Below are 12456 nucleotides of genomic sequence, written 5' to 3'. Positions count from 1 at the left end.
GCACACACTACACTGTTCCGTCGTTTACCTGCCTGATCTCTTAACAGTTCTCCCCACAAGGCTAAACACTGTCACCAGCCCTAGTTTTCAGGCAAGACACTTGAGGCTGAGGGAGGTCAGCCACCTTGTCCAGGCGCACCCGACACAGCAGCAGGGCTCACAGCCAGCTCTGTGGCAGAGAGTCTGGCTTCCCCACCACGGTGCTGGGCTGCCTCTCCAGCACAAGGTTTCCAAAGGAAAGATGTGCACCAGGCTCAACTCGATGGCTCATGCCTGTAACCCACTACTTTGGGAGGCCAGGGTAAGAGTATCACTTGAGGCCAGAAGTTCTAGACCAGCCTAGGTGACAAAGCAAGATCCCATCTCTACAAACAAATAAAAAAAAAATGATCCGAGCGTGGTGTTGTATGCCTGTAGTCCCAGCTACTCGGAGGTGAGGCGGGAGGACCATGTGAGCCCTGGAGTTCGAGGCTGCAGTGATTGTGCGGCTACACTCCAGCCTAGGCAACAAAGCGAGACTCTGTCTCAAAAAAAAAAAGATGTCACGGCATGGGGAAAGGAAAATGTTTCTGTTATTGGTATGTTGTGAAAGAGCAAAGCCAGACACAGCTTGGTTAAATAAAACAGGGCTTACTTGCCGGGCAGATACAGAAGAGAGCGCAGTTGGGATTCACAGCAGAGAAATCATCTACGCCCTGTGGGGCAGGCAGAGCCACAGATCCCATGGCCAAAACATTCGGAGAGTCACTGCAGGCCTTCTGGAAGCACAGCCGCCTCACGCTGGGCCCAGCCTCAGCTGTGGCCCACCCACAGCACCTGCTCTGGGTCATGGGTGCCTTGTGGGTCCTGGGGCTGATGATGCCTATTGTGGTTGCACAGAACAGCTCATAGTCCTCCCGCATCGCCCTCAGCCCCCATGGCCAACAGCTGAGCCTCATGCTCAGAACCAGAGCAGGGGGGCGCCTTCCCACGAGTCTCCAGGAGTCAAGCCATCATGACCAGAGGGCAGCTTTGGGGCTTATCCCACAATAAGAGGGGGCCCGCCACCTTGAATGCCACTGATGTTTGTCATGCCTCTGCGCCCTGCTAGATGCTGGTGGTACTATTCAGAATAACTCCCCTACTGGCCGAGTGCATCCACTGCAGGCTGGCAGCCTGGGCTGACTGACATCCTAGCTGTGCCACTCCGTAGCGCCATCACTTTGAGCAAGTGCCTTAGCTTCTGCATCTGTGAAATGGAGCTTACAGGGACCTGCCTCCCTTGGGGTTGTGGGATTTTATGGGTTAATTCATGTACCGCCCTTGGCATGTGCACTTGCTGGTGCCTGGCTCCCAGCAAGTGCTGGGTGGTCATGTTGAAGGATTGCTCCATGCCAGCCTCTGTACAGATGTTGTCTCTGCCATGCTAACATTAACCCCGTGACACAGAGAACACTGTCATCCCATTTTGCAGGTCGGAAAACAAAGAGTCATTCTTGGTAATTTCCCCAAAGTCATAGACATGGGGAGCTGTGAAACTTGAGATGGAAACACTTCTCTGTCTGGCCCTGGAGCCCAAGTTCATCCCTACCTTCCCTCCAAACGTTTATTCAGGAGGTAGTTGTGCCATTTGTTGGAGGCGAGTATGGGATATATGTCAGTTTCTCCACTAGCAGAGAGGTGAGGACGGTGAACCAACTTGGTGCGGAGAAGAAGGGTTTTTTTTGTTTTTTTGTTTTGTTTTGTTTTGTTTGAAACAGGGTCTCACTCTGTTGTCCAGGCTGGAGTGCAGTGGTGTGATCATAGTTCACTACAACCTCAAACTCCTGGGCTGAAGCGATCCTCCTGCTTCAGCCTCCCGAGTAGCTGGGACTACAGATGCACACCTCCAAAGCCTAGCTAATGTTTTGTATTTGTTAGGGAAATGAAGTCTTGCTCTGTTGCCCAGGGTGGTCTCAAACTCCTGACCTCAAGTGATCTGCCTGCCTCAGCCTCCCAAAGTGCTGGGATTACAGGCATGAGCCACTGCGCCCAGCCAAGATCAAAAGCTTTGAAGGCTGTGAGGCTTTTTCTCTTTTTTGCCTACTGAGGTCACGAGTTTGCTAGTACCGTTTCTTGCCTTCCACCGTGTTTATTTTGAGGGCTGTCCTGTGTGCCTTTTCCTAGCTAATTAGCCTCTTAAGGAAGTTTAAAAGGAGAAGAAATAGCGCTGGGCCACTGGCTGAGGACGCCTTGGGTCTGACTCCCCTAAGTGCTGTGTTGTGCTGCTGCTCAGGCAGAAGCCAGCATCCCTAACCCCGGGTCACTCAGCTATTCCCAGTCACAGGGACGTTTTGAATCGGGGCGTCTAAACCAAAGGTTTAGAGCCTGGACTCTGGAGCCAGACTGCCTGGTAAATGCCAGCTTCTTACTGGCAAAGGGACATTTGTTTGTGTGAATTCCTCAGCTCCTTAGTGTTCTCATGTGGGACTGGAATGATCACCCTTACCTCCTCTGGCCATGGTGAGGGTCAGTTCATAGGGCATACAGGGAGCCTAGGACAGCATCCAGGATGTAGTACTGGATAAATGGTCGTAGTGTTATTAGGAGCAATAGGTTGCTCGAGTGAGCAGCATGGTGGGGTGGGGGTTGGGAGGGATTTGACTAGAGGACAGTCTAGGGGAGAATGGCGTGGTGGTCTTGTCTTCCTGTGTGCTGGGTGTGTTGGCCACCAGCTGCTAGAGGTGCTACTTGTAGAAAGGGAGCCTGGCAGAGGACCCCGTCCCAGTGCCCGAGGCTTTAGATAGTTCTTACTCATGTCCACAGTCCCGAGAGTCCCCTTGTCCCCATATTTCCCCTCCTGATTGCTTAAGCCTCCCATTCTGAAAGAGAGGGATTGCAGGAGAGGGCAGGGCAGGGGCCTGGAGCACAGGGCAAAGCCAAGAAGGACGGCACGGGGCCCGGCGGGGACCCGGCAGGAGCCGAGGCTTCAGGCCTGTGCTGGGGCCTTAGGTTGCCTCTAATGAAAAGCCGTGTCCTGGGGGACTTTCTGTTGCTGTGAGGAGTGGAGGGGTCAGCAGCAGGTTGGTGCCTCGGGACCACTTCTGCTGGCCGCTTGCCCTAGGCTGGCTCCCCCTAGAGTGTCTCCTGAGGTCTGTTGCGTTCCAGGCATCTCCGGAGTTCCAGGCCCTAAGATGCTTATTTGTGAACTTCACCTGCAAGCCACATGCTGTGCCCCCAGAAGAACCTCCTGCTCGAGTGGAGGTGGCTGGTCCTGACTTTCCTCGGACCTCAGTCTTCTGTGCTGTTGGGGTGGCATTTCACACTCGCGGGCAGGGTCCTGTACTAGAGGGCTGGGCTCCAGGGCCAGAGTCAGTGCCCACTCCTTGCTGTAGCACCCAGGATTCTGTGCATCCACGTGCTGATGAAAGCTGGTGGAGAAGCTGTCCCTATTATTCTTATGACTACTGTAACAAATTACACCAACCTAGTGACTTCAAACCACACAGATAGATTACTATCTGAAATGGCTTTCACTGGGGTAAAATCAAGATGTTTGCAGGGCAGTGTTCCTTCTGGAGGCTTTAGAAGAGAATTCATTCCCTGGCCTTTTTTAGTTTCTGGGAGGTACCTGCATTCCCCGGGTTGTGGTCCCTTTCTCTGTTTTGAAACCCAGCAGTGTAGCATCTTCCAGTCTCTCACTCTGATCCTACTGCCTCTCTCTTTTAACGACTTATTGTTGTTGTTTAGTGTTTTGTTTTGAGACAGGGTCTCTGTCACCTGGGCTGGAGTGCTGTGGTGTGAGCCAGGCTCACTGCAACCTCGACCTCCCAGGCTCAAGCAGTCCTCTCACTTCAGCCTCCTGAGTAGCTGGGACTACAGGCACATGTTACCACACCTGGCCGATTTAAAAAATTTTTTTGTAGAGTTGTGTCTTGCTATGTTGCCAAGGCTGGTGTCGAACTCCTGGGCTCAAGCGATCCTCCCTGCTTTGGCCCCCCAAAGTCCTCCCTGCTTTGGCCTCCCAAAGTGCTGAGATTACAGATGTGAGCCACCATGCCCAGCCTAAGGACTCTGTGGTATTACATTGGGCCCTCCCAGATAATCCAGGATAATCTTATCTCAAAATGCTTAACTTCACCCTGACAACAATGACCCCCAAAAATCCACAACACCTTAATTTAATCACTTCTGCAGAGTCCCTTTGGCCATGGAAGGCAACATGTTCACAGGTTCCGGGGATGAAGACGTGAACATCTTTGCAGGGCAGTTTTCCCACTCCGGGTTATCGTGTATCACAGGATATCTTGGTGTTCATGTTGGAGACCGGTGACCCTGACTGAGTCACTTTTCCCGTCACTTACAGGCTGTTGGGAGCTTGGACAAGTTATTCAACCCCTCTGTTCCCTAGCGTCTTCATCTGAGGGTTGTTGGGACCGAATGAGTTAGCACATGTCAAGTATCAAGAAGTCCCCATTTTTCCTTGTACCTTTTCTAGTTCTTACCTACATGTACACTTATCTTTCTCTTGTTATAGCCGTAGGCACAAGTGTGTTATTTTTTCCCCATGTTTTACTTTTGTAGGTTGCAGTATAGGTGCAGTGCGATGATTTGAAGGCAGACACTAGTCCACAGAAAGTGAGGTGGCTGGTAGGTATGCCACCCTCCACCCCCATTGCTGGTTTTTTTGTAGTACTCATAAGATCTCTCTGATGCTATGAAGGGTACTATAGTGAACCTATTAGTACTGATAGCCTTGTCCTCCTTTTGAGCTGTTTTCTTGGAATAAATGTTTACACTTGGAATTCGTTGTAAAATCCCCTTGAAGTGCTCTAGAAGGGTTATACAGCTCGTTTACACTGCTGCCACACCTTATTGGCAGTGAGTATTAGCTTAAAAGGAAAAAGATGTTTTTTATCCTTTTGGTAAATACCGCTTGCGTGCCTGCTGAGTGTGGGCCGTGTCCTGGGTGCTGGGAAGAGATAGGCACGTCTCCTGTTGTCATGGAGCTGGTCTCTAGCAGGAGAGGGCGACTTGATTTAACAGAACTAATAGCACCTCGTTATTCCTTCCATTTGCGTTGCTTTCTTCCCTCATTCTTCTAAAAACAAAAAGCAGCTTTATGGAATACAATGTCAGGTCTTATGGTCCAGGATGAGCCATTTTTAAACCTCCGGACGTGGTGATGTGTGTGACCTTTGTGGGGATCTCTGTCTCTGCCGACATGTGCTGTGATATTTCAGAACCCCTCACCTCCCCCACGCAGCGCTGCTTTCACTCATTGCTGGAAAACCCGTGCTTGTGTTGCCAGGGACTGATGTCATGGTTCGGTGCCTCAAGCTGCTGAAGGAATTTAAACGGAATGACCATGACGATGACGAGGACGAGGAGGTCATCTCCAAGACAGTGCCTCCCGTGGACATCGTGTTCGAGCGGGATATGCTCACGCAGACCTACGACCTCAGTAAGTCTTGTTCCCACACCAGCTTGGATGTGGTTCCCAAGAATCTGAGTCAAGAAGTGCTTTGCCCACATGTGGAGAGAGGACTCTGCTATAGAGAATGTAATGCAATGGGAAGCGCCTTGGTTCCCCAGAAGGGTTCAGGCTTTGAGGTCAGATTGGAGTTTGAATCCTTGCTCTGCCACTTAGCCCTATGACTTTAATGAGGTCTCTGAGCCCCAGTTTCCTCATCTGTAAAAGCAGGCATTTTAAAATTCTCCAGAGACACAGAATCAGTAGGAAAAATATACGTAGATGTATGAGAGGGAGCTTATTAAGGTAATTGGCTCATGCAGTTATGAATGCTGAGAAGTCCCACTAGCTTGTCTGTGAGCTGGAGGCCCAGGGAAGCATCAGAACTAGGGAAGCTCGTGGGAGCATGTCCCAGTTACCTAAGGATGGAGAGCCCGGAGTTCTGATGGCCGAGAGCAGCAGCAGAGGGGGCTGCAGCTCCAGAAGAGAGGGCAAGTTCGCCTTCCTCTGGCTTCTTGTTCTGTCTGGGCCCCTGGCTGATGGGATGGTGCCAGCCCACATGGAGGGCAGATCTGTCCTACGTAGTCCACTGAGTTACACACCAGTCTCCTTCAGAAACACCGTCACAGGCACACCCAGAGATAAAACCTGACCAGTGATCTGGGTATCCCTTAATCCAGTCCCATTGACACCTAAGGTTAACCATCACATATCGAGAGCATCAGCACTAGCACATTATGAGGATAAATGACATCAAAATAAAAGAGCTGCTATAGGGTCTGGTGCATAGAAAGCACTGAAAAAAGAAAGCTATTACTATTATTATTCAGAGGTTCAAGAGCTATCTGTTGTTTTCTAAGATTGGTCTGGTGTTACCACAGGCCAGGAATCTATGATAAATGGGCAAAGAAAACATTCTCTCTAATTCCTAACCCTTCCCCCAGGTCCCCTAACTTCTGTATAGGACAGCAGTGACCTAGTGTCATAGGTGGTGTGGCCTCAGGTCCCTGCCGGGAGGACAGAGCAGAAGGTGAAGCGGCTACAGGGGATCTGACTGAGCTCTGGGGTCGGCCCAGCCTTTTTGGAGGGCTGTTTGGCAGCTCCCTTCACATCTCTCAGAATGGGTTCCTCACAGCACAGCTGGGGAAACGCTGCCCTTAACTCTTTCTTTTTTCTCTTTCTTTCTTTCTTTTTTTTGTTTTTTGTTTTTTTTTTGAGATGGAGTTTCACTCTTATTGTCCAGGCTGGAGTGCAATGGCGCCATCTCAGTTCACTGCAACCTCTGCCTCCCAAGTTCAAGTGATTCTCCTGCCTCAGCTTCCCAAGTAGCTGGGATCACAGGCATGTGCCACCATACCCGGCTATTTTTTTTTTTTTTTGAGACGGAGTCTCACTCTGTCGCCCATGCTGGAGTGCAGTGGCGCGATCTTGGCTCACTGCAAGCTCCACCTCCTGGGTTCACGCCATTCTCCTGCCTCATCCTCCCAAGTAGCTGGGACTACAGGCACCCGCCACCACGCCCAGCTAATTTTTTTGTATTTTTAGTAGAGACGGGGTTTCACCGTGTTAGCCAGATGATCTTGATCTCCTGATCTCATGATCCGCCCGCCTTGGCCTCCCAAAGTGCTGGAATTAGAGGCGTGAGCCACTGCACCCGGCCAAAAGGAAGATACTTCTGAAAAGTCAAAGAACTTTGCCACCAAGTCTGCCTTGCGGCTCATGTGCTTTACTGCTGGGACTCCCTGCTTACCTCCCAGTTCCTAAGCCGGCTCCTTCCTGGAGTTCTTAGTTCCAGCTTAGTAGGATGCATTTAAAGGGCCTCTGAGCAGCAGATATACTCACAATCCTGACATACACCAGCTTATGACAGCCCAGGAGTGGACAAGCTACACACAGCAACAGTGGGGCCCAGTGGTCTGCAAGTCATTTACTCCAGAGCTGAGGAATACCATTTCCTTTCAAAGTCCCCGCCTGCACGACTCTTACGGGACAGTGCAATAGTCAGGGTCCACAGTACCTCTGTGTCTATCAAGAAATACTGGGAAATGAAGAATACACATTAAAAAAAGTTCTGAATTAAAAATTATTTTGATGCTTCTTAAAGAGGTCAGTTTCATTGATCTGAAACAGTTCATTCATGCGAAAGGGCTACTTTCCTGCCATTGGGTAAAGCCTATTGGGTTCCTGCATTTTCGTATTTCAGCTGTTGATCACCTGGCATTTAGTGTTTTAAAGTGGTGTTGTGAGATAGTAAACTTTCGAACATTAGTTGTTAGCATTACTAGCCTAGCATAGTATATTACTCAGAGGCTTGGGAGGGAAGCATGCTTGGGAGGATAAGGGAGAGAAATGGCGTATGTTTTGTTCTGTCTGTTAATTTCACAGCATTGAAATGTCTGCTGAAAAAGTGGGCTGGAAACTGACTTATGCAGAACAGCTCCTTTGCAGCCATTTGGTTTCATGTGTATTGTTTCTCATAGTTGAGCGCAGAGGCACGAAAGGAATTTCCCAAGCTGAAATCCGAGTGGCTATGAATGTGGGAAAACTAGAAGCAAGAATGCTGTGCCGACTCCTTCAAAGATTCAAAGTTGTCAAGGTAACATCATGAGCCTTCCCTCAACACTCCTTGTCTTTGGAGGTGCGTGCGGTATATTCGCTAAGGAGCATCTCAGTCAGAAGATTCGATGGCATGACATGTGTGTCAAGGAGGCAGTTGGCCTCCCCGAGGCTGAGTGCAGTCCATAGCCATGTTATGTCTCTCCCTCACTGTGGTTCCTGTTTGTCTTCACTTTTTAAGAATTGAATGACTTGTCAGCTTTGAAAAGTCAGAAAGTAGCCGGGCATGGTGGCCCACACCTGTAATCCCAACACTTTGGGAGGCAGAGGCGGGTGGATCACCTGAGGTCCGGAGTTCGAGACCAGCCTGGCCAACATGGTGAAACCCTGTCTCTACTAAAAGTACAAAAAATTAGCCAGGCGTGGTGGGGCATGCCTGTAATCCCAGCTACTCGGGAGGCTGAGGCAGGAGAATCACTTGAACCCAGGAGGCAGAGGTTGCAGTGAGCCAAGTTGGCACCATTGCACTCCATCCTGGGCAACAAGAGTAAAACTCCATCTCAAAAAGAAAAAAAAGTCAAAAGGTGATGTGGCCACCCCAGGAGCCTACTCCCATGTGGGGATAGTCAGCTGGGGCTGGCCACTCTGTCCACCTGCTTCAGACAAAGCAGTGCTCTCCAGGGTTCCACCATCCCCACCTGGCCCTCCTTCTTATGCATGTTACTTGCCTGGTGCCTGGGGACATCCAATTGGCCATCTATGCCTGTCTGGCACTCTTCTTTTGTAATTCAGACCTGTGGTCTCAGCCCCTGACATGCCACTCTCGTCTTGCTCACGATCTGGTCATCTGGCTGGAAGGCAGTATTATAGTTGGGTGAATGACTGCAGCACACTTAGCCCCATCCTGGCATGTGGTGGTACCTAGATGTTACTCTTTTCCTGTCAAAGGCCCTGGGAAGAGCCCCTTGCCCTGTTCTGGAAGTTAAAATGGGTGTGGATCACTGATGCCCAGTCCACCAATCCTCATGGCAGTGGCTAAGTGGAGCTCACATTCTCCAGTCTAACTTCAGTGTGCATCACAAATGCTTGCTGCTTACTGACCGTTTTGTTTGGGCCACGTCCTGTCCCAGGCACTGGGGCTATATGGAAGGTTAAGTCAGGGCCCTGCCCCTGAGAAGCTCATAGCCTCATAGAGCAAACACACATTCAGGGTTGTACTTCAGAAAAGGATCCCTGTGGAAGCAAGACCTGGGGGATTACAGAGAGGAAGAGCCTGGAGGAAGCATCAGTGTTGCCCAACCCAGGGCCCAGGCAGTAAGACAGGAGACACAGAAGAAAGCCAATAAGGAAATAGACACCACAGACCACCTGAACCCCTGTGGGTATGATGCCCTCTTTGCAGTGGGATAAACATATCTTATTCCTTCTAGGGATTCATGGAAGATGAAGGTCGGCAGCGAACCACCAAGTACATTTCCTGCGTGTTTGCAGAGGAGAGCGACCTAAGCCGGCAGTACCAAAGAGAGAAGGCCCGCAGTGAGCTCTTAACCACCGTGAGCCTGGCATCTATGCAGGAGGAGTCGCTTCTGCCTGAAGGCGAGGACACCTTCCTCTCTGAGTCGGACAGTGAGGAGGAGAGGAGCAGCAGCAAGCGGAGACGCAGAGGGTCCCAGAAGGACACAAGAGCCTCTGCGAACCTCCGGCCTAAGACCCAGCCTCATCACTCCACCCCAACCAAGGGTAGGGAGTGCGTGGGGCGGGCGGGGGCTGCGTGCATTGCCCTGCTGGGCACCTGCAAGAAACACCCCTTCAGTTCAGCAAACGCCTGCGGTTGCCCTTGGAACTGTCTAATGAGAGGCCCGATGCTGTCACTTGTACCACATCATTATGGGTTTGGAGGAGAGGGTCCTGTGGTATCTCCTGGCTGCTTGCAAATCACTTCTTCATGGCCCATGTTTTGTTTGCTTGTTTTTACTATTAAAGGATGGAATTTCATAAGCTTCCTCTGCCCCCTCCCCTTCAACAGTCTAAGACTCCTCCAAGTTTTTAGTTTAGTTATAGAAAACTTTTTTTAAGTGCATAGAGAGTGGTGCTGATGACCCGTTTGCAAATCTGGTACCCAGCCCTGAGCCCCCTGGGGACATTGTTAAATGTCCAGCTTAGGAGGGACTCCTACTGGCATTTCATAGGTAGAGGCCAGGATGCTGTTTAACATCCTGCAATACACAGGACAGCCCCTGACACAGAGAATTAACCGACCCAGACGTCAGCACTGGCCAGGTAGAGAAACCCTGCTGTAGATGAGAGGCCAGAAGGAGGGGCCCAAGCTACTGCTGGTCTACTTCCCTCACCTTTCAACTGACTCTCAGCAGAATCCTCTGGCCCATGTCGTCTGGTCTGACTGCCAAGCAGGAATGCCCTCCTGGCCTCCCCCTTGATTTGTTCTACCTCTTTCCTCCACCACAGGTGGGTGGAAAGTTGTAAACCTACACCCAATGAAAAAGCAGCCACCCTCCTTCCCAGGAGCCACTGAAGAGAGAGCCTGCCAGAGCCTTGCCAGCAGGGACAACCTCTTGGATACCAGCAGCGTCTCAGAACCCAACGTGTCCTTTGTCTCCCACTGTGCGGACAGTAACAGTGGTGACATAGCTGTGATCGAGGAGGTCCGGGTGGAAAACCCAAAGGTCAGTGCATGCAGAGGGAGGGAGTTGTCTCCGAGAAGGAGCCTGTGGCCTCATGGTTTCTGTGCTTAGGAATCACACGATCACAGTGGAATCATCCACAGCAAGAGTGCTGCGTGCCGAGGCCTGCCTGTGCTTCCCGCCGAGGCCTGCCTGTGCTTCTTGGGCAGTAGCGCGGTGCTCATTTACACACCACCCTCCTGCAGCCTGGGCCCTATGCAGAGATTGTCTGCATGGTTATCCACCCAGTGGCTTATTGATTTCCAACAACTTATTCTTTTCAGTTAGATTTATTTTAGAGGGAAACCTATATGCCTAATTTAGATCAATGGTTCTTACCCAGTTTTACCCCTTTTCTGTTCATTGGATGCCATAACTCTCTATGGAGTCAGGATTGGCATTTACCCCAGGGGACATTTGGCAATATCTGGAGACAGTTCTCAGTGCCACACTTAGGGAGAGGCTGCTACTGGCATCCAATAGGGAGAGGTTAGAATGCTGTTAAACATCCTACAATACACAGGACAGAGCTTCACAGCAGAGAATTTCCCGGCCCAAATGTCAGCACTGGCAACGTGGAGAAACTCTGCTTTAGATAAATGGCCCATATCATTTGTCATAAAAAAGAAAGTAATCATAGAATAGATACAATAAAGTCAAAACTGTATTAGTACATTCCAGCCAGTTACTGTTATACATCAAGGAGTTAAAGACACAGTGAAGTCAAACCAGTACTTTCATCAATATAATTGGAAGGATTAAAAGACAGTTGATAAGGAATGCCTTTCCCATTATGTGATTGAGTTCACCTAATGCCATGTCAATACTGGACACATAACAGTACCTCAGACACTGTCAGTGCCACCCCCTGTATTTTGGAAACACAGAGTAGAGAACGAGGCACCTAGCACAGAGCAGTAAATGCATGATCTGGGGTGGCTTTTGATGGTGTTGCTGCTGTTTGTTTATGTATGCTTTTTAACTAATTAATTTTTTTGAGACAGAGTCTTGCTGTGGTGCCCAGGATGGAGTGCAGTGGTACGAGCTCGGCTCACAGCAACCTCCGCCTCCTGAGCTCAAGTGATCTTCCTGCTTCAGCCTCCTAAGTAGCTGGGACTGCAGATTTCCTCTTCTGCAAGCACGTGCCACTGCACCTGGCTAGTTTTTGTATTTTTTTGTAGAGATGAGGTTTCATCATGTTGCCCAGGCTGGTCTCAAACTCCTGGGCTCAAGTGATCCTCCCAACTCAGCCTCCCAAAGTGCTGGGATTCCAGGTGTGAGCCACTGCGCCTGGCCACTGCTGTTTCATTCAGCCCTGTAAGGGCAATGTCAGCTTTGGTCTGTGAGAGGAAAGCGAGGCCCCAAGGGATAGAGTAACTTGCCTGCGCAGTCCCTACCCTATGCCATTTCTCCCTTTTTGGAATGATGGCCTGTGCTTTGGAAGTATTTCTATGGCAGAGGTGATGGGGCGTGGGGTTGATTTTTTTTCTAGACCCTTTCAGGCCTTTTCTGTTCATTGGATGCCACAACTCTCTATGGAGTCAGGATTGGCATTCTTTCTAACCAGGGAGGCTGGGCCTGCCAGCAGTGGAACCCAGCAGGTCCCTTAGAGTCCCGCCTGCCTTTCTCCCCCTGCCATCCCCTTTGCACCTCTGTGCACTCCAACCAGGTCTTAAAATCTCTAACTTGTTTCCTAGCTCAGCTCTCCCTCTCACTGATGGAAGTCCATTCCCAGAGTAATGACAGCACCGTGGTCCTCCCCACATCCTTGCTGAAAAGAATGGCACC

At 50.4% G+C, this 12456-nt stretch overlaps 1 protein-coding gene across 1 annotated transcript in view; it reads left to right on the top strand.

Annotated features, from left to right (window-relative positions):
• The window catches only part of GTF3C1 (general transcription factor IIIC subunit 1), a 69878-nt gene that overhangs the window by 30954 nt on the left and 26468 nt on the right, over positions 1-12456 (top strand). The window contains exons 7-10 of the mRNA XM_017848648.1: positions 5270-5422; positions 7912-8027; positions 9418-9727; positions 10454-10671. Of these exons, the coding sequence (XP_017704137.1) occupies positions 5270-5422; positions 7912-8027; positions 9418-9727; positions 10454-10671 (797 nt within the window). The remainder of the gene's footprint in view (positions 1-5269; positions 5423-7911; positions 8028-9417; positions 9728-10453; positions 10672-12456) is intronic.

The sequence above is a fragment of the Rhinopithecus bieti genome, unplaced genomic scaffold (assembly GCF_001698545.2).
Source record: "Rhinopithecus bieti isolate Rb0 unplaced genomic scaffold, ASM169854v2 scaffold_31940, whole genome shotgun sequence".
In the NCBI taxonomy this organism is placed as follows: Eukaryota; Metazoa; Chordata; class Mammalia; order Primates; family Cercopithecidae; genus Rhinopithecus; species Rhinopithecus bieti.
The sequence above is the reverse complement of the archived record's forward strand: the minus strand, read 5'-3'. Positions and strand labels throughout refer to the sequence as shown.